This window comes from Rattus norvegicus, chromosome 2, assembly GCF_036323735.1.
Source record: "Rattus norvegicus strain BN/NHsdMcwi chromosome 2, GRCr8, whole genome shotgun sequence".
Classification (NCBI taxonomy): Eukaryota; Metazoa; Chordata; class Mammalia; order Rodentia; family Muridae; genus Rattus; species Rattus norvegicus.
Genome location: NC_086020.1, coordinates 166940933 through 166963136, shown reverse-complemented (window position 1 = coordinate 166963136; position 22204 = coordinate 166940933). Strand labels below are relative to the sequence as shown.

Here is a 22204-nt window from a genome sequence, read left to right as displayed (position 1 = left end):
CTTACAGAGTACTTCCAGTACCCTGGAAATCAGCTTCATCTGTCTCCTAAGTAGAAACCATCTTTTATAGAATGCCATTTGATTAGAATCATACAACAGATAACCTTTTCAGATTGGATTCCTTCACTTAGAAATAGCCATTGAAAGTTAATCATGTCTATTCATGACTTGATAGTTCAATTCTTCTTAGTTCCGAATCATCTGCTGGCTTTTTTCTTACCTAATGAGCAACTTCCCCATCCAAGTGTTTGCAGTTCATCAGTGAAGCTGCTGCAAACCGCTGTGGTTTTGCATGTGTGTTTCGTCTCATTTGGTTAATAGCAAGAAGCTCAGCTGTTGATCATGAGAGAAAGGTTGTGCTCCGGTTGGTAAGGTAAAGCCAGGTTATCTCCCAGAGCATGAGAGCCAACATTTGGATGGTCTGTGTTCTACATTTTGCTCACTCTCAATATTGATTTTTAGTTGATACCTCACTTCTGATTTGCATTTTCCTGGGTCTTTCCTTTCCTTTTGTTTTGTTTTTGAGACAGGAGCTTATCCGTTGCCCTGGCTGACTTGGAACTCACTGTGTAGACCAGACTAACCATGAACTTGTAGGGTCCTTTTGCCTCTGTAACACTGCCGGGCTGATTTGCATTGCTCTAATGACATAAGATGGGGAACACTGTCCATGCTACCTGTTCTTTTTGTGAAGTGCCTCATCACATCTCGTCTACTTTTTAAATCATGCTTTCTTTTTAAAATTAAAAAAATATCTTAGGTGCATAAGTGTTTGCCTGCATTTATGTGTGTGCACCTTGTGCGTGCCTGGTGCCTGTTGGTTGTCAGGCACCGTGTGGGCACTGAGAACTGAATTCAGGTCCTCTGCAAACCTAATCACTCCTAACCACTGTGCCTTCTTCCCAGCTGCATGTTTGCTTGTTTTTGCTTGGTTCTTTAGTTGGTTCGTTTTTTTGGTTTTGTTTTTGAGATAGAGTCTTTCTATGTAATCCTGGCTAGCCTGGGACTCACTATGTAGACCAGGCTGGCTTTAGATTCAGAAATCCACCTGCCTCTGCTTCCCAAGTGCTGGGATTAAAGACATGGGCCACTAGGTCCCTCCCATGCTTGCTTTCTTATCAAGTTTTAAGGCCTCTTTATTTTGAAGAACAATACTTTATTATATATGTCTTCTGTAAATGTTTTCTTTTTAAAAAATGTTTGTTTGTTTGTTTGTTTGTTTATTATGAGTGTTCTGTCTTCACACACACTCGAAGAAGGAATCAGATCCCATTACAGATGGTTGTGAGCCACCATGTGGATGCTGGGATTTGAACTCACAACCTCTAGAAGAGCAGTCAGTGTCCATAACTGCTAAGCCATCTCTCCAGCCCCACTAGATGTTTTCTTTTACCAGTTAGTGGCTTGTCTTTCTATTCAGTTGACGATATTTGATAGAATTGATAAATTTGATTAAATTTAAATTTTAGTAATTTATCTTACCAGTAATTTGTTTTGTGGACCATGTCTCTGACGTTGTATGTAAAAACTGTTGACCATGCTCTAAAGTCATCTATATTTTCTCTTGTAGATGTCCTCTGGTTGGTTGGTTTGTTTGTTTGTTTGTTTGTTTGTTTGTGGGACAAGAACTTTAGTCTGCACGCTGGGCGGTCTGGGCTGGAACTCACTGTGTATAGCCTTGGCTAATCCCAAACCTAGGTGATCCTTTAACTTGAGCTTCTTCAGTGCTGATATGGCAGGCATGAGCCCCACATCTGGCTGAGTTATAGAGTTGTGAGCATTACATTTAGGTTTGTCATTAATTTTGATCTTTGTAAAGAGTGGAAGGTCTGTGTTTTGTTTTGTTTCTCATGTAGATATCTAGTACATGTGGTACTCTTACATGCACATAAAAAGAAAATGAGTTGGGGCTGGGGATTTAGCTCAGTGGTAGAAGCGCTTACCTAGGAAGCGCAAGGCCCTGGGTTCGGTCCTCAGCTCCGAAAAAAAGAACCAAAAAAAAAAAAAAAAAAAAAAAGAAAATGAGTTTATTTTTTAAAAGTATGGTTTTTAAGGTGTAGGTTACACATGGCATGGTAAGGGATACCATGAGGTAATGTAGACCTCAGTAAGGTGTTCTTTGTACAGCCATCTATTCCAGTTGTCCCATACACATTCAGTTATGTACATAAGCAAGAGGAGAATTAGGCAGGATGATTTTAGACCACTCCATTATTTTATAGGAGTAGAAATATTGGAGTAAGATGTCGTGAGAAAGGCTGACTCTTGGCTTCAGGCCTTCTGACATCCAGGGCAGTGTTCTGCTCTTTTCTGTGCATGGTGGCCCCTGGAGAGTTGAGTGTGGCTGATGGTTCTGTGAATGCTACACACACAGTGTTACTACCTCTTTCCAGGTTTACCTGATGTGACTCTGAGTTCAAAAAAGACAGAATAAACTGTCTTCTTTGCTGGATAGTTCCTTTTTCTAGTTCCCAAACCTCAGGCTACACTATGACACATACTGTGATGTTTTGTTGTTACTGTGCAAACAGATTATGTATGGACATAGGCGAATTTTAGCCTGTGACCTTTGCTACCATTATAGTATTGTTTCAGAATTGGGGAATGGAAAACAAGCTCAGAGGTACAACTTCCTTGGCATAAACCTTTGACTTGCATCTTTGAATAGGGATCATTTATATTTATGCCCAGGAAAAATGTACAGACCTGCAAGTTTATGCATCCTTTTGGTCTCACCTTTAGGTATAGTAAGTAACTACCAATGGTTCTGCACTCCTTTATGCTGCATTTCCAAAATCTTAACATTTCTGAAAAATCAACAAGTGATCTGAACTGATATAAAGCTATCTATAATATTTGTATTTAGCTTCCATCTAATGTTTGTACTTAACTAGTATTTGTATTAAATATTCATCATGTGGGCGGTTGTGATTTGATTTGGGAGTTTGGTTGCCTCTTACACTGTGAAGGACGTATTACATAATATGTGGTATATGCAGCTTTCTAAAGTCTAAAAACAAAATCTTAATTCTCAAACATCTGGCACTCAAGAATTCTGCTAAGGGATTCTGTATCTGATTTGGTTGTGAATTATGCTTCACAGAAGTTGCTTTTGTGCTTAATCTGCCTTTTTACAAACTTGTAAGTCACATAAGGCACCAGGTTTGGGGAAGCTCAACGCCAGAGTTAGTACTTTTCTAAAACGTCAGAGTTCTGGGTAGCAGCTGTTGAGGCTGGAATGATGGCTCAGTAGTTGGTTATGTGCACCCACTGTTCTTGCAGAGGATCAGAGTTTGAATCCTAGCACCCATTTTATGCCATTCACAACTGCCTATGACTCCAGCTCAGGGGCTCTGACTCCTGGTCTCCAAGAGTACTGTACATATGTACACACGCACATAAATAAAGATAATAAGAAAGTCATTTTGGATAGGTGACTCTGTTTACTGCAGTGAACACTAATATCAGGACCTCTGTTACATGAACTGCGGATCTGTTACTGCCATCTGTGTTTTTTTCTTTGTTTTGCTTTTCTCAAAAGAAATAGCTTGCTGCTGGGTAGGAAATAGTGAACATTTTGTGCTGAAAAGATGAATTATGATTGCTGCCTCAAACATAGTCTTTGGATTGATTACTGGCATGTGCCGCCATGCCTCCCTCAAACTTTTGGAGAGATTTCTGTTTGTATTTAGAATTTGACTTGTGAGTGAGAGGCAGGAACATGTGAGGGTTGTAAACAAAGAGTGTATTTAAGAGCAATGGGGCTGTGTCTTTATGATTCAGTAGGTTTTATGGCAACAGAGGCCATGATCCACCTACCACCTGTCCCAGTGCCTGGGACACCGCTTGGCACACAGTGCCCAGGCAGGAATTGCCTAGCAAATTGACGGCATCTGTGAGTTTCTGTTGTTCGTATTACTGCTACTTTGAGACAGGGTCTCGCCGGGTCACCCAGGCGGTCAGGGACTGGTGCTCCTCCTCCTGTGTCAGCCTTCATGTTGGGGTTATGGGCATGTATGGCTATGTACAACCATACTTGCATAGTTTGGCTTTAGTAACATTCACTTGGATAGCTTAAAGTTCCTTATCCTAGCTGACTCTTTAAATATTGACACTGCTGGATCACAGGACTGCCTTGACATTCTTCGCATGCGTTTACTTTGGCTATATAATATTGCTCCCTTATGCTGAGACTAAGAAGGGCGTCACAGAACATGGCTTCAGACCTGGACATACTGGTATTACATGTTATAGTAACAGTAAACACAGGAATTGGTCTTCTGGAACATAGCAGATTGTGTGCCACAAAGAACATAAGGACCACCTTGCTTCTTGGGAAGGGTCCCTCCTAGAAACTTTGAGTATCCTAGAGCAGTGGCTCTCACCCTTCCTAATGCTGTGACCCTGTAATACAGTTCCTCATCCTATGGTGACAATAGCCATAAAGTTATTTTTGTTGCTACATAAAATTTTGCCACTGTTATGAATTGTAATATAAATATTGTTGACTATAGAGGTTTGCCAAAGGGGTCTTGAGGTTCTGAACCTCTGCCCTGAGACTGTACTCGCCTGAGGTCAGCTCTCTACCTAAGATCCTGTCATTTCCTGTCTTGGAAACTTGGAGTTAGCACATTATCATTAGGAAAAGAAATAGAGATTCTTTGGCTGAGTATTTGAAGTCTACATACATTCTAAACCAGCCTCTCTATCTCATTCAGCTCATGACTGTTCAGCAGGAGACCCACCCAAGGGCCCCCAAGAGTGCGCTGGGCACCATTTGCCTCGTCTGTGCTGTTTTCCGGGGTAGGACTTGTTCTTCTACTCCTGTGCCTGTGCACAAGTCTCAGTCTAAAGAGGACTGAAATCCTGAGGCTCACGCCCATTCTACTGCAGCATGATCACACTTTAGCTTGTACATCTCCAAACCTTCTTTCTAAACAAGGTGTGGCTCGTTAGGACCCCAGCACATCTATCTATCTTGGGGAAGGCTTTGGAGGTGGGGGAACACAGCTATAGTCATAACATAGTTGTTATAATACATGGTATATATCTTATTTAACCTTTTTAGAGTGACTTTGGCTTTTATTTATTTTTGCAACAGGGTCTTGTTCTATAGTCCGGACTGACCTTGTGGGTCTATAGTACATACATACATACATACATACATACATACATACATACATACATATACTTCAAACAGACGTGTGTTCTATCCCTCAGATCCCTTGCGTCATTCCTACTGTTACCTTTCAGGGAAATAGATTCATGCTTTGGTTTCGCGCTTTGTGCTCTTGCTGTGGGATCTGAGAAATAGGACGTTCTAACCAAATGGCACTGTGAAGTTTACCTGTTTCTTACCTTTTAAACATATGCTTAGCGCTTGTACATCTGGGTCATGGCGCAGAAGCTGAGGGCAGAGGACCACGTGGGGGAGTAGGTTTTCTCTTTCTAACATCTGGGAAGTGGCTTATGCCATCTCCTTTTTGTAGATTCTCTTTCTCCCTACAGAAGCTGCCTCAGACCCCCAGACTATAAATCAGGCAGAACTGAGGCTGAGATTGTCTTCTAGAGAATCTCATTGCCATACTTGGCTGTAGTTTTTTCTAGGAATATTCCTGGTGGCAAATGTCAAAATAACGATTGGCTATTAAACCAAAAAAAAAAAAAAAATTATATGGGAGAAGAATAGAGTTTTTCTCCTTTCTTATGAACTACTTTGAGTTTGGGTTTAAAAAAAAGTTGGACATTCCAAGATTTCAAGATATATATAACTTTCTCTTCTTCCTCTTTTTTTTTTTTTTTTTAAAGACAGGGTCTTACTATGCAGTTCAGACAGATCTAGAAATCACTGTAGGGCCTAGGCTAACCTCAAATTTGCAGTCCTTTTACCTGAAAAGTGCTGTGGTTATAGCTAAATACCACCACACCAAGCCCACCCCCACCCCCAGCTGGGGACTGAACCCAGGGCCTCGTGCTTGCTAGGCAAGCGCTCTACCACTGAGCTAAATCCCCAACCCCAGCTCTTACCTTTTTTAATGAAAAAGAATATGGATTTAACAAAATGTTATGATCACTATTGAATTTGAATCATTCTATAGATGTTATCTTTAGCCTAACTGAAATTTAAACCGATAGTCCTCCAGAATTGCTTTGTAAACTTTGCCACTTTGGCAGAATGTGATTTTATGAGCAAATTCAAACTGTACAAGATACTATGAGACTAAGTCTCTTTCTGTCTGCCTGCCTGACTTCCTTCCTGCCCCCATCCCCCGCCTCCCTCTCTTCCTCTTTCTCCCTCCCCTTTTTGAAACGGGGTCTCACATCAGAGTGGCTTGGAACATGCTAAGTAGAGGAGACTGTCCTCGAAGTCAGAAATCTGCTTGCCTCTGCTTTCCGAGTGGGAATACTGGCATTAAAGATATGTGCCGCCATGCTTTGGGATTAAATCTTTGGTTTTTTGTTTTTCACTTGTAATAACATTACCCCAGATACTGTTTGTTTGGTTTATGGTTTCGGGATGGATCCCGGAGCTTTTGTAAATGTTAAGCAAGCACCTTCCTACTGAGTTGTATCTAAGAGTTACCATGCCTTCTTCCTCCTCCTCCCCCTTCTCCAAGATTTATTTATTTATTTTGTTTATGTTTCAGACACACCAGAAGAGAGCATCAGGTCCCATTACAGATGGCTGTGAGCCACTGTGTGGTTGCTGGGAATTGAAGTCAGGACCTAAGAGCAGTCAGTGCTCTTAACCACTGAGCTATCTCTCCCACTCCCCAGCCTTTGTGGCTTTAACATACATTTCGGTGGGAAGTTTTATTGTTGTTTTGGGTTTGTTTTGTTTTGTTTTTGAGACAGAGTCTCTCTATTTTGTAGCCTTGGCTGTCCTGGAGGTCACTGTGTAGACAAGGATGGCCTGGAACTCACAGAGATCTACCAGCCTCTGTGTTGGGGTCAAAGGCATATGACACCACACCCAGCCAGAGAGAGTTTTAATAGCCTTTCATACATTTAAAATTTGGCAGCGTGGGTCCTCGTCATCAGACCTGGTTTGACTGACATCTACAGGAATACTGCATTCATAGGGTCACTGGTCTGCGTGCTAGCAGGTCCTCATTCCACTCCACTTCTGCTTTTCTCCACAGTGACTCTCTCTCTCTCTCTCTTCTCTCTCTCTCTTCTCTCTCTCTCTCTCTCTCTCTCACACACACACACACACACACACACACACACACACACACACACATACCCGTCATGAAATGTAGGCTGGGCTGTAAGTGTGGGGTGGCTTCCACCCATCAGCTTGGGGTCATGTGGCTTGTCTCATTGGTCATACCTTGATCACTGACTGCCTCTGACCTAAGGGCAGAGGAAAATAGTTTCCAAAATAAATTTTGCCACTGTGCTCCATGTCAGAGGGCAAGGCTACAAGGCACAACTTAGAAAACACATTGGTGACAGAAGGGACAACCAGAACTTTCTATTTTTTGTTTTTCCTGCTTAAGAGAACAGATCTGCTCCCCTCAGAGAATGTGCTTCAAATTAACTGCCATTGCTTGAAACAGGGAAGGACCAAGGGTGCCCAGCTTCTCACAAAACCATGGCCTTCTCACTTCTGGGAGGGAGCATGTAGCTTTTGGAGCTTATATGTATGCCAAGCTTGTGTGAAGCCCTTTACGTTTTTACTTAATCCACAGAGCACGTTTGTGAGGTCAGCAGTTAAACATTGATCAGTCCAGTGACAAAATGGAAGGGGAAAGTCTTTGGGTTTGAATCCACCTGAGCCTGGCTATATTTACACGGTCTACTGTGAAGTTTTCACTTGTCCCCCTGTCCATTTGTCACCACCCCTTCAGTGTCTTCCCCGTATCCTATAGCAGAGTCTGCCTGAACACCCTTCTGCTTCAGGTACGCCTTTTAGATTCTGCTTTAAGCTGTCTCTTCCCCACCTCTGCTGCTGGTCTCTGCAGCAAGCAGTGTGAGGGGCTTGGCTCCCCTGCCTTCCACTCCCACGTCTGCTTTTCTTAGGGCAGTCAGCTATCTGATCTTATCAACCATCTGCTTTCCTTGGCTGCTCTTTGTGTTCAGAGCTTATCCTGTCTGGGCCTGCTTCAGTCCCATCCCCCAACTCCCCGACCTCATAGGCCAGCTCTCCCCGCCTTTCCTCTCTCCCTTTCCTGTGCTGCACTCTGCTGTTTTGTGGTGTTGGTGTTAACTGGTCATTCTTCATATCTGGTTTAAAAGTAGACTTAAGTCCTCAGTGACTTCTGTGCCTGTCTCCTTAAATCTCACTCTTTTGAGCCAGGGTCTTCCTGTGTAATCAGGATGGTCTAGTTCTGCAGCAGTTCTGCCTTAGACTCCCGAGTGCTCAACTTATAGATGGGAGTCACTATGCCAGGCTCTGAGACTCTCGTGTCCTTTAGTTTTCCTTTTGAACTTCAGACAGTTTGTAGTTACATATTTTTATGTAAGTTTTAGGTTAATAATACCACCTCCCCCCCAAGCCTTGAACTTCATGAGGGCATGCATCCAGTCGGTTTGATTAATTGGTTTGATTAATTATTGATTCCCTTGCACCTACTACAGAGCCCCGAATACAATGCAGACTACATTTGTGTTGAATGGATTGCTAACGATGTGTTGAATGCACACTCTGTAAATAGTTCCCTTAGTTTCTACTTTTGGACCGAATTCTTTACTGCTGCATGAACCTGAATTTTCTTCTTAACATCTTTTGTTTATGAGCAAACTGTGTTGTCCCTTTTTGCTAATCATCATGGTTAGCAAATGCATTTGATTTCAAAGCCTCTGTATCAAGCCAGACATGCTAAGGTAATGTAATAACCTTCCACTGTGGAAATGTTGGCAGTTCCACCTGAGAGGGGGTGGCAGCCACAGCGGCATAGGTGCTCCTTTAACTGGTGTGCTCCCACCACAACCCAGGCATCTGACTTAGCCTTCTCTGTGTCCTCACAACTTCTTTCTGCCATTTGTGACCACACTGACTGTGGAAGGCAGTGTTTTCTCCCCAGTGATTTATTATTAGAGTGGCCTTGCCACTGTTGGCATGGGAATTGTGAGCATTTGCGCAGCCAATTTCTGAGCACGTTGGCCGGAAATTGTATTTGTTTGCCCACGGTCGGTCACACCAAGCATTGCGGATAACCGACTTCTCTCTCTTTTGAATTCACAGTTGGTCGTGTTCGGAGTTTGATTTGAGTGACATTCGCCTGATAGTGTACCAGGACTGCGAGAGGAGAGGCAGACAAGTCATGTTTGACTCCAGAGCCGTGCAGAAGGTGGAAGAGACAGCAGCTCAGGTGTGAAATACCGACCGGCTCCAACCTCTCTGCTCTGTGGTGGGCTGCTGCAAGGATGCAGGTGGAGAGGCAGAGCGGCTCTGCGGACACTGCTGGGACTAAAGCAATTGTAGGCCAGCAGTGGACCCTGACAGCAAGACAGACGCCATGCTGGCGACTGTAATCCAGTAGGATTTTGTAAGCATCAAGCATAGTAAGAAAACACATTGCTGAGATTCATAACGTGCTAGCATGTTTGCTAGACGAGAAGGCCATTCTGTCCAGATTTCCTCATAGATAGTAAACGTGCCAAGTATGGCCCATGCTTCTAATCCAGCACGAGGTAGGCTGGGGCAGGAAGAGTGGGGTTTGGGGTAGCCTGGGCTATGTAGTAAGGCCATGTTTCAAAAACGAAAATAAATAAAAGGTATCATGTAGCACAAGGTCAAACAAAATGAAAAAGCTTCCTCACTGAAGAATCTTAAGAGACTACTGTTTATACCCCTTCTGACTGAGGAACTGTTCATTGATTTCCCTGTTGTGGGGAAGGGGATGGTGGGAGGTAGGAGGAACTTGGGATGGAGAGTAAAGGCAGGAAAGATCTTGACCCCTTTGAGCCAGACTAGGAAAGATAAATATAACACCAAAGAACTTTGCCCTCCCTGGTCTCCCAAAATACTCTAATCTGTCGCCGTGGCTTCACCATTCACTTCAGTTCATTATTTGTTCAGATGCTTACAGATGAGATAAACCCACTGGTACTCACTCTTTTCTTGGTTAATCGTTTGGTTCCCATACTTAACAAATTCTGATAGTTTATAGAATTTGTGGCTAAGTAAATGAACAGTTGTAACATGACCTTTGATCCAAAAAGGCCAGTGGGCCGTTTTCCAGCCTCATTTTGATTTGTTAACAATTATGCTGTGGGAGTATGCCTGCTACTGCCTGTGTGGACGTCAGAGGACAACTTTGTGGAGCTGGTCTCTACCTTCACCTTTGTGTGGGGCCCAGGATCAAACCTAGTCACAAGACTTGTGGGACATAGAGTTTTACCTACTGAGCCATCTCACTGGTCCTAGATTCTGCTAAGAATCTTTGTTTGCAGGAATGAAATGTTTGGTTTGAAGGCAGTCGAGCAGGGTAATAGCACTGTACTTACAGAATTCTGCCCGACTGCCAATCGTCACACTAGTGGTTGGGCATGTTAGGTGGACAGAAGAGAAAGCCAAGGAAGCACAGACTCACATTCGCTTTAATGGTAGACTGGGATCAGAGGCTTAGGTGAGCCAGCACTTGATTCTTTATTTGCTGGACAGGAAGGAGATGTCTCTCTCCAAATGCTTCTGACAGATGGCTTAGCTGGGTACTCTCACTCCATCACTAGAGCTGCTGTGGTGGCAATGACAGAGAAGAAAATGACTTCCTAGGGAACTGGAGTCAGTATACCTAAGCAGGGATAACTTGATAATCCTGACACAGGCTTTCTTTGAAGTAAGTACTCATTAAATTAAATAAGCAACTTAGGCTGAGGAAAATTTTTGTAGCTTGCTGAGGGCTGCAGGAGAATCTAGTTGGTAGCCTTCTTACTGTACCAGGCGCCATTTCCAACTACTGGTCATTGTTCTGTGCCCCTGCAGCCCGATGGGACTTCCTGTCACCAGTTTTCAGCCCTCTGGGAGGCTGTTCTGGTTTAAGTGGTATTAAGTAACAGCTGGAGCTAAAGAGCTTGTTGAGAGAATGCCGGATGCTCGGGATTAACCCTATACAACTTCAAATTCCATCACTGCTGGAGTGCCTGCTGTGGACCAGCACATACTGGGTTTTCTTTACATTCCTTTTCCAATCCAACCCCTCCTCAACCACATCCTATTGATAAGCACAAAACACCATGAGTTTGAATTGCACATGACTGCAAGCATGTGTTAGACCACCATTGTGACTGTCACACTGGAGATTAGATAAGCTGCTATTGCATTCTTGGGTTCCCTAGCACATGCTACAGAAGGAAGGAAGGAAGGAAGGAAGGAAGAAAGAAAGAGAAAAGAAAAGGCAGGGCAGAGGAAACTCAATAGCAGTCTTTTTCTCAAGAAGGCTTCTGTAGGGTGAGTTCTATTCTGGGGCAGGTGAGGGTCACTCTCAATAAAAGTTAGAAGTGAGCAAGTGAGAGTAGGTAATCCTCTTACCTCTGACCTTGGAGGACCAGGTTCCCATCACATGCTCCGTGGCTCACAGTTGCTCCTGTCCCAGGGTTCGGCCCTCATCTTCCACAGCTCCATCCTGGTGCCTTTCTTACCTGCTGCATTAGGAATGCTACAAGAGACACAAACCTGCATGTCCAGGCTAATAGGTTTCTTTCTCAGTGCCATGCAGTTGATAACATTTTGAATGTTAGTTGCTCATCTTTCTCCTCATGAGCGCCATACATTATGGCTATGTAACACTGAAATCTAAATACCAGAACAGGGACCAATATGTGTTTATGACTTTATGGTATAAATGTAAATGTAGGTACTGACACTTGAATTATTTAAAGAGAGTAACATATCTGTCTATCATTTATCTCCGTGTCTCAGTCTACCCAAACATACCACCATTTTCTGGGTAGTATCCCCTTCCCAAATATTCCAGGCTCCCAGGAATGATGCTTTTGTTATTATAAAGAAAAATTAAACAAAGCTTTTGGTTTTAATGCAATTTAGACACCTAAATGTTTTGACAGATTTCTACTTTATAAAGCCTGATACACGTGATGATCCCTTACCTTGCCTGCCTCTCTTAACCCAGAAAGCAGAGGACGTCCCTATTAAAATGTCAGCGAGATGCTGTCAGGAAAGCGGCAGTGTCAGCAGCAGCAGCAGCAGCAGCAGCAACAGCAGCTCTTCTCAGAGCTCTGGGGGATCTTCACAGCACGCTAAGGAGCAGCTTCCAAAGTACCAAGTAAGACATGCTGTCTCTAGAACGGCCAGTGATCTGTTTGGACATGAGCATCTCAATAGAGGGCGCTCTTGTTTTGATTTGTTGTTGTCATTTTTGTTTCTGATGCAAATAGCCTCTGCCTGACTGTGTAGCCAAGAATGACCTGCAACTCCTGATCCTCCTGCCTTCACTCCCCAAATTCTGGGATTACAGGTATGATCTGCCTCAGGCTTGTTTTAATTTTTGAGACAGCCTTCCCCTCTAGCAAAACCAGGTATGGAACTGATCATGTAACCCATGCTGATCTCAAATCTTCCTGTCTCAAGCTCCCTAGTGCTGGGATTACAGGCAAGCGCCACAATAACCAGCTTCCTGTGTTCTTATTTTCAAATCTGTAACAGAATCTTATCTCTACTGCTGCTGGTAAAACAAGGTCAGGGTGATTATCCCAGCAGCCACAAACAAGCCCTGAATTTTAAGACCTGTGTGGTACACAGGTTATAGAGCTCAAAGCTAGCTGAGAATCCCAGTTAGCACATGGTCTTTGTTCCAAGAAAACGCAGATTATAAAACAGAGAGAGTGGGTGGAATTTATTAGTAGAGAATATGAGAAATCAGTTGGCTTGTATTTGAAGTGGGAAGAAGTCGATATGAGCTGTAGTCAGATATAAATCTACCCTCTATTACAGGACCCCGAAAGTTTATCTTTCTATTTCCTCTTTGTCATTATGAAAAGGTAAGGTAGGTGTGTGTGTGTGTGTGTGTGTGTGTGTGTGTGTGTGTGTGTGTGTGCGCGCGCGCGCGCGTGTGTATAGATACGTATATATTGGAGTTTAAAACACGGGAATGATTCAGGGAAGTAATGGTGGGAGAGTCCTTTATTCTTTGAGCTAAGAGAACAGTTGTAGGGGCTGGCTGTGCTGATGCACCTGTAGCCCGTTAGTTTGCTTTTTCACTCTGTCTTGTCAGTAAGGGTGTCAGCATGACTGAGCACAGTCTCCAAAAGAGTGGTTCTCACACAAGGTCAAATGTTAGGTATCCTGCATGTCAGATACTGACATTATGAACATAATGGTAGCAAAATTAGAGTTCTGAAGTAGCAACAAAACTTTCTGATTGGGGTCACCAAAACACGAGGAGCTGTATTAAAGTGTCACAGCATTAGGAAGGCTGAGAACCATTGCTTTTAAGGTGCTTTATAGCTGAAGGAAAGGTCTCGACCTAGAAATAAGCCATAGGGGATCTTCCTCTGTAAATAATGAAGCATTTGGAGAACGGTGGGAGTTCAGGTGAGAAGGACTGTCCTCCAGGAAACAGATCTATTCAGGGGCTGATTTGAGAAAGACCTTTCTTTCAAGTAGGAAGGTAATAGTCTCAAGTATGTTTGATAAAGCCAACTAGAATGTGTCTACCAGATTTGAAGGAAGATGGAAAGTGGAATATGGCGGCCATTGTTAGAGCAGACAGATCAATCAGGCAAAGCCAGGCTTCTCTGTCAAAAGCTGGCACCCCATCCTTCAAATAAAAAGATGGTAAAAAGACATGAGAGACTGGTTGGAAATTGGGAGTGTTTTGAAATATTTTTACAAGGTTTTAGAACAGTAAGACCACCTTTATCTCTTAGATCCTCACAAAGTCCTGCTTGAAATGTAAATCACTTTTCTTTGCTGTGGTAAAGTACCACAGCCAAGGTAACTTACCAAAGGAATTGTTTGGGTTTAAGGTTCCAGAGGGTGACTCAGAGCCTATGATGGCAAACCAAACACATGGTGGCAGGAGCTGGAAGCTAGGGTCTCACATCTTGAACCTCCAGCATGAAGCAGAGAACAAACTGGAAATGGCAGGAGTCTTTACCTCTCAAAGCCCTCCCCCAGTGACATACAAGGCCACACCTCCCAAACCTACCCAGACACCAGCTGGTGACCAAGTGTCGGGACATCCGAGTTTGAGGGGAACACTCTCATTCAGATGCCCACACCCAGTGATTGAAATAATACTAAACCATGCTTCTTTTCAGGATCTACTCAGTATCCAAAGAAGAGCTTTCCTGTTTTCTTCATAGTTCAGTTTTATAAATGGAGATGATAGTCTTAGATGTGTGAGCATATTGTATATAAAGAAGATTTAAAAGCAGTAGTATTTGAATTATAGCAGGTAATCACTGTATAGACGATAACTATAAGGTGATCATCTGTAGCTTTAGGATGCATTATGATAGCCTACTCAACTGGAGACCCAAAGATGGGGAGACTGCTTTCTATTGCATTGTTACATGTTGTGTTTTCCTGTGCGCAGTACACGAGACCAGCATCTGATGTCAACATGCTTGGGGAAATGATGTTCGGCTCTGTCGCAATGAGTTACAAAGGCTCCACCCTGAAGATACACTACATACGGTGAGGCTGCCCCTGCGCTGCTTGTAAGAACTGGAACGCTAGTACTGACCTCCTAATTTAAAAGCACATTTCTCTCCTCTTATCTCCTCTTTTTTAGATCTCCTCCACAACTGATGATTAGTAAAGTCTTCTCTGCTAGAATGGGCAGCTTCTGTGGAAGTACAAATAAGTAAGTGCGGATTTTGCATCCCTTATGCTTTTATGTGTGTTTCTAGATACATTCTTGAGGGTTACAGACATTTTAAATGAATGAATATCAAGATAAGGACAGAATAATGGAGGGCTTCTGGTCATATTCTAATAACAGCAAGTGAAATGTTTTAGACTTTCTTAAGTGGCCCTAAAGACAGATGACTTTGTTTTGGGAGAAAAGGTCTCGTGGCCCAGGCTGGCCTTGTACTCAACTAGATGTGTAGCTGAGGATGCCCTTGAACTCCTGATTCTTCTGTTTTTCCCCAAGTCCTGAAGTAACCGGTGTGTGTCCTCTACCCTTTGTAGGGTGCTAATGAGTGAGCCCAGGCTCATGGATGCCAGGCACAGGCTGTGTGCATTCTATCCCCAGCCTGACCGGTGACTCGTTGCTTTGGCAGATGCATCTGCCTGTACTCATGTCTACATTAGAAACCTTCCCCTCAGCCAGACCCTGGAGTGGTGGGGTTCTTAGTTTATACACACCCTCCCTTCTACCCTTCTGCATAACTAGAATACTCACATGTCGACTTGCTTATCAGGAACATCTCTTTATGCACTTTGAACTTTTAAGGAGAAATACTTGGTGTGTTGTTGTTGTTGTTGTTGTTGTTATTTTGAGACAGGGTCTTTCTGTGTAGCCCTGGCTGACCTGGAACTAGCTCTGTAGATCAAGCTGCCCTTGAACTCGAAGAGATCTGTCTGCCTCTGCCTCCTGAGTGCTGGGATTAAAGAGACCTGCCATCACCACTTGGCTGTTACTTGTTTTTGATACAGGGTCTCACATCATAGGCTCAGGCTGGCCTTGAACACATTATATAGCTCAAGCTAGCTTGGAAGTCTGAGTGGCCCAGAATGACCAACTCACTGTGTAGCCTGCCATGGCCATGAATTCATGGACCTCTCGCCTCAGCACCTTGAGTGCTGGGATTACAAACAGGAGCTACCATGCTCAGTTTACATTTTTAAATAAAATAATCACTTGTTATACTATTAATATAAAACTTGAAGGTCATAAATTAAGGGCATGCTTTAGCTGTATTATGCAGGCAGTTTTTTCCAAACAACCCTGGAACAATGTGTGTGTGTGTGTGTGTGTGTGTGTGTGTGTGTGTGTGTATTCATTCATTCATTCATTCATTCTACTGTATATTTTGGGACCACTAAATAAGTAAGTCTTTGGCTACCTTTCACTAGATAGTTTAATCACTTACCTTTGGAGCATCATGATTTAAGCTAATATAGAAATTTATGTTTACTTTATTAATTCACTCATATATTATATCATGACCACGGTTTCACCAACCTCCTCTCTTCCCAGTCCCTCCCCTCTCTTCCTTTCTCCCCCTAATCTACTCCCTCTTCATTTTCCTTCAGAAAATTGCAGGCCTCTCAGAGATAGCAACCAAATGGCATATCAGGTTGCAGTAGGACTAGACACTTCCCTTCCTATTAAGGTTAGAAGAGACAACCCAGTAGGAGGAAAAGGATCCCAAAAGTACACGAGTCAGAGACAGCCCGTGCTCTCACAGTCCTACAAGAAACCCAAGCTACACATCTATAGCATATATGTAAGGTCAGACCCTTGCAGGTTCCTTGATAGTTAGTCTAGTCTCTGTGAACCCCTATGAGCCCAGATTCTGTTGGGTGTTTGTAGTGTTCTCAATCCCTCTGGCTCCTACAATCTTTCCTCTCCCTCCTCCACAGGATTCCCCGAGTTTTGCCTAATGTTTGGCTGTGGGTCTTTGCATCTGTTTCTGTCAGTTGCTGAGTGAAGCTTCTCTGATGACAACTGGGCTAGACACCAATCTATGAGACTAGCAGAATATCATTAGGAATCATCTCATTGACTTTTTTCCAGTCCTGTTTAGGTCTATGTCTCAGCTCTCCAGCCTCTGGGTCCTGGCCCTCCAGGTAGTGTCAGTGGTGGGTTCCCTTAAGCTGGACCAGTCATTGGTTGGCCGCTCCCACAGTTTCTGTGCCACCTTTATACCCTGGTACATCTTGTAGGCGGGACAGATTGTAGGCTTTGTGGCTGGGCTGGTGTTCCAATCCCTCCACTGGAAACCTTGCCTGGTTACAGGAGAAATATTTATTTCTGATTGGGGGAGCAGGGGAGCTGTTCAGACATGATCTATGTAGCTGTAGTCCAGTCTGGCATGGAACACAAGCTCTTTTGCCTCTGCTTCGTGAATACTGGGACTGTAGACATGCACTACCATACTTATCTGATACTTGTTTTCCCACTTTTTAAAAAAAATGTCTTTGGCATAATGTAAATGTTTGTTTATCTCGCTAATTATAAAAATATTGAGTTCATTTTTAAGTAAAAACTAGTTTTTTATCATTCTGTTTTTTTCAGAGTATTGATATTTAGCTCCTTACTAAAACAATAAATTAAAATCTGAATCATTTTTATGAGCAATTCTTTTTTTCTTAAAGTGAATCATAATTTTCGATATGTCTTACTTCTGAAACAGATCGCTAAATTATTAAGACTTAAAATTAATTTCTTTTGAGTGTCTTTTGAAAACCCTCGAAGTGAAAGCAGTATCTTAGGTGTCAGTTTCTCAAGCAGAGTTTAAAAATGAATAGTGGTGTGGAAACGTCAGTCACCGAAGCAGAGTGTCTCATTTCAGTGTCTCATTTCAGACTTCTCAGTGGTCGAGAATGTAGGTGAGTAGGTGGTTGTGTTGACTGGTTGCTTCCAAAACATTTTTATTTTCTTCCAACAGATTGCCCCAACCTATCATTATAAAACATCGATTGTTAGTTATTGTTGTTGTAACTGTTGAAACTTATTTATAGAGAAAAATTTTGAGTAACTGATCAGTTGTCGTCTGTAACTAGGAAACTATTCAAACATTTTTTTGTTAACCTCTTGATGTTTTTTCTCTTTCCCTTCCCATCTTGATTTAGTCTGCAGGACAGCTTCGAATACATCAACCAAGATCCTCAGGCTGGAAAACTGAACACAAATCAGAACAGTTTGGGTCCTTGTCGTACTGGAAGTAACCTAGGTAAAAGAGACATGTGAACAGATAGCTTTTTCTCTCTGAGTGCTACAGTTGGGGGCATGGTTTGCTGTTTGTTCTGTTCCGGTTTAGTTTTGCGTTATCTTTAACCTGTGTTTATTTGTGTGTGTGCCTTGCGTCTTCTGTGTGTTCTGCTCTAGGTCTGCTGCAGGCTTGCAGTGGCAAACTGCTGCAGGGGGTGTCAGAAGGAGGACCTCTCCGGCTCACCCGGAGCGCTTCTTTCTTTGCAGGTTTGTGTGGAATGCTGAGCACAGTGTGACCCACACACGTTAAAACTCCTGTGCAGGTTCTTAGAAAAATAAATCCATTCATTCTTCTCTAGAAACCCAAAGGGCTTCCGTGGCAGGAGATGCTAATTTCAAACTGAGCTAGAATCGAGCTGTTTCGAAGTTTCAGCCATGAACTTCTATTGTGAATATCTTTGCTAGTGGTCCAAATGTGAGCTGACTGATCAGAAATGAGCCCTTAGTGTTTCTAGAAGACTTAATTTCTTCTGCTTTTCCCAGGCTTCCTCTGCTGCTGTGAGCTGTTTCTCTTTGCTGTGGCATCTCTCCCCCATTTACTCACCTGGCCCTTACCTGCATGGAATATCTAAGTCACTCTATTAGAAGCATGGGAAGGCTCAATCACACACCCCCTTCTCACATTAATTTAATCAAATCTGTTAAATGCAATCGTCTAGGTTCCTTACAGGTGAGGTAATCTTGATATTCTGGGGGTTTTCTGGGATTTAACTGGTCTTGCCAGCAAAGGTTGCTCAGTGTCCTTTGTAGCATGATTAACAAGCACACTGTTCGTGACTAACATTTAAAGTTGTGAGGAAGGCACATGGGATTTTTTCCCTTCTGTTCCTAGCCTAAATGTACATGCATTGTAGTTTTCTGGTGCCTAATGAAACTGATACTACCATCCTAGCTCCTTAGAGCAAGTATAGCATATTTATATATTCCCTTTAAAACTTGGAAAATAAACATGCTTTGAAAAAATACTAGCAAGGATGTTATTCATCCACAAACAGTGACTTCTTGTTCATTGTAAAATTTTCTAGAACAAATTCTCCTCTACCTTTCAGCTCTGTAAGTGTACAGCTCAGTCAGTCTGAAGCCTTCTAGATATGCGTGCTACTTAAGCATGCTTTTCCAAATTTATACCAGGACATGAGTTTTTTTCTGAATAACTATAATACCATGCATGGGGAAAAGAACTGGAGGAAAAAGCTGTTAGGAAGTTAATGTTTTCTGTATCTGCTAAGAGACTGTGTTATAAATAAACATTTCTAGATGTACGAAAAGGTTTTTAACTATTTCTCTTCCCAAGCTGCTTACAACTATTACTGAAACTGATTGGGTGTAAAGCTTTTGAAAATATTGTACTGTTTAAGTATATTAATAATGAAGAAATGGCTAGAGTGGAATGCTGGTTCTATTTACTGCATGGATGGTTTAATGTACCTCTTCTCTTGTAATAGCTGTCATTCAGAAGAGTCTCTAGGCTCCAGCATGAAGGGCAGATGGGTTGTTGGTTTTGTTTCTTGGTTTCTTGTGAACTTTTTATATATTTAATCTGTTGTCTAGTTAGTTGCTATTATATATTAGTCCAGCAATAACAGTGGCCCACTTTGAAGTCTAGAAATGACTGAAGTCATCTTTAAAATGCTTGTCTTAGGGGAGCCTAATAATATTTTCCTTGTTTCTTTGTCTTAGCACACAGCACACCTGTTGATATGCCAAGCAGAGGGCAGAATGAAGACAGGGACAGTGGCATTGCTCGATCAGGTACCTGCTTATACTGCTTTAACTGATGCGGTGGGCTCTCTGGAATGGGAACTAGGAGCTGGACAGGTAGTCTTGCTCTGTGCTTCCCCCAACCCTTTTCTATTTTACTCCATATTCTGAATCTTGTATGTCTGAGGGTATGAAGCCTCGATGGTCCTCATCTCAGAATGATTGTGCACACACTAGTTTTATCTACTACTTAAATTCACATGAGGCTAGTGTATGTGTATGTGTAATAACCTTCCAGCAGGGAGCTTTGCTATGCCATTGTACTAGGGATTTGTTGCTAACCGCTTGGTAAGAGGATGGAGCAGGCCTGTGGTGGTCACTCTGCCTATGACAATGAGGGATGCCAGCAGCTGAGTGCCACCCTTTCCATCCTGTGATGCTGACCTAGATTGTACCTTAGGTACCCTTCTCATCTTGCCCAAGACTGCCTTAAGATCCCCCAGTTTCAGCTTTTGTACACAAATCTGCTTTTAATTTTTCATTTATGGTTCAGATTTGAGGTTAGTTCCATGTTTCAAGGAACCAAGGAGGAGACATGTTGGCCTTTGCCTGATGAATGCGCACCCTATAGGCAGCCTTCCAGTGAGACTGAGGAGTGTCCTACTGGTTTGTCCTATGACCTTTGACTCCTTTACCAGAGGCCCACCAGCTCAGTGGGACTAGCTTCAGGCCTTGTTATCTTTCCTCCTATCTTTTCACCGTTTACCACATGCTGAAGCTCCCAGATTCTGCCTCAAAGCTCAAAGCAGTTACCTGTTCAGCTCTGTTCCCAGAGTCACCGAATGCATTAGTTGATTAATCTCCTAGTTTGGTTTACACATGTGCACATCGAGGCAGTTGATGGCTCGCAGTCATCAGCAGACTTTCATCATGTGGCACTTTCCTTAGTTTCCCCCCAGTGTCTTCTTATGCTCGAAGAACACAATGCATTTGGCTGTCATGCCTATTAAGACTGTTCTGTTTTGATTTTGTTTGTTTTTTGAGACAGGGTCTCTACATAGTCCTGGCTGTTATGGAACTAACTATGTAGACCAGACTTACTTTGAATTCATAGAGATCCACCTGCCTCTGTATGTCACCACACTGGTCTCTTCCGACATTTTTCCTCAGACCTTCTTTGTTTTTGATAATCATTATGGTTTTTTAGTCTTGGTTTCACTATTTGAATATGCTTGCTTGGTGGATTTCTCATGATTAAACTGTGGTTGTGGGTTTGAGCTGCATAACCACAAAAGTAATATACCACCCTGCTCACATGGTGTCAAGGGTATAAACCAGCAGCATGATTTATGAATTCAGTTACTGACCTTGTTTATTAGTGAGGTTATATTAACTGGGTCTCTATGGTTCACTATGAAGTTGATTCCCCTTGGCATTTGTGCACATGCCTTACCCTTCACCTGAGATGTGTTCTCTTTTCTTGAGGGGCAAGAGTCTGCAGAAATGATTTGAAATTTTCTGCAGGGACATTGTGTTTTTCTCATTTCTTAACTTATACTTGGTTATTATTTCAAGGACATTTATTTTTCACTTTGGATATAACCGAGTAATACTTATATGTGCCTAAGCTGCCCAGGCTTTAACCCTGGGAGCAGCTGTGATGCTGGTGACCTGCTTTCATGCATGGGGTCAGGAGAGGCAAGCTCTGACACCCTGTTCCAGTACTGAGTACTTGTGAGTCACCTGCCGTTTCCTCTCCCAGCCCTAGCTGGAGTCAGAGCATTTGTGGTTCATAGACTGTCTCTGGAGGGCAGCACAGTCTCTTGTGGATAGTCTGAAAAAGTCTTCTGTATCTATATTTAAAATAAAGCTAATTTAGAAAATCACTTGTGAAGCGGGCTTGTTGAGTTGTTGATCTGGTTGGCTTTCTAACTCACTCTCGCCCAGGCAGGCATTGAGTTTATGATCCTCCTGTTCAACTTGCACACCTGCAGAAAAGATCATTTTTAAGGGGTCAATTGTAATTCTCAAGTTGGAGGCTAGAGAGATGGCCCATTCTGTAAAGTGCTTACTGCATAAGCGTTGAGGACCTGCGCTCAGCTCCACGTGAGAACTGGTGGTGCACTTCTAGAATCTCAGTGCTTCTGTGAGAGATGGGCAGTGGAGGCAGGACGATCCTCAGAAGCTCTTGAGTCAGCTGGCCTGGCACACACAGGAGTAACAAAAGAGAAGAGTTTAAGTAAGGCCTTGGAGAGAGGACACTAGTGCAGGCGTCTAGGAAGTAGCATTTTTAGGACTTGGCACATGGGTTACCAGGGAGGAGGGTAGAACCATGCACAGCTCACTGACTTCTGACTTGAGGAAATAAGTGGGAAGATGACGTTAACCAGAGTCAGGCAGCATGAGGCCAGCAAGGGAGGCACAACTGAAGGTTTTGGTTGGTGTCTGTCTGTCTTTCTGTCTGTCTGTCTGTCTGTCTGTCTCTCTCTCTCTCTCTCTCTCTCTCTCTCTCTCTCTCTCTCTCTTTCTCTCTCTCTCTCTTTCTTTTTACTAGAACTGTTCCCAAATTCTCCAGTTGGGAATCATCTGCTGTATTTTAAATGAGAAGTTGTCTTGACGGGGATGGGTCAGAGCACCAGAAACCTCCT

The 22204-nt window shown here is 43.0% G+C and overlaps 1 protein-coding gene across 4 annotated transcripts in view; it reads left to right on the top strand.

Annotated features, from left to right (window-relative positions):
- Positions 1 to 22204, top strand: part of Fnip2 (folliculin interacting protein 2) — a 111765-nt gene that overhangs the window by 43354 nt on the left and 46207 nt on the right. For 2 of the 4 annotated variants that reach the window (XM_008761100.4, XM_008761099.4), the window contains exons 2-8: positions 9191 to 9317; positions 12081 to 12233; positions 14508 to 14608; positions 14706 to 14777; positions 17717 to 17817; positions 17973 to 18062; positions 19536 to 19607. In XM_008761100.4, coding sequence (XP_008759322.1) covers positions 9191 to 9317; positions 12081 to 12233; positions 14508 to 14608; positions 14706 to 14777; positions 17717 to 17817; positions 17973 to 18062; positions 19536 to 19607 — 716 coding nt within the window. The remainder of the gene's footprint in view (positions 1 to 9190; positions 9318 to 12080; positions 12234 to 14507; positions 14609 to 14705; positions 14778 to 17716; positions 17818 to 17972; positions 18063 to 19535; positions 19608 to 22204) is intronic. The other 2 variants (XM_008761101.4, NM_001271167.1) reach the window with 1 other exon arrangement.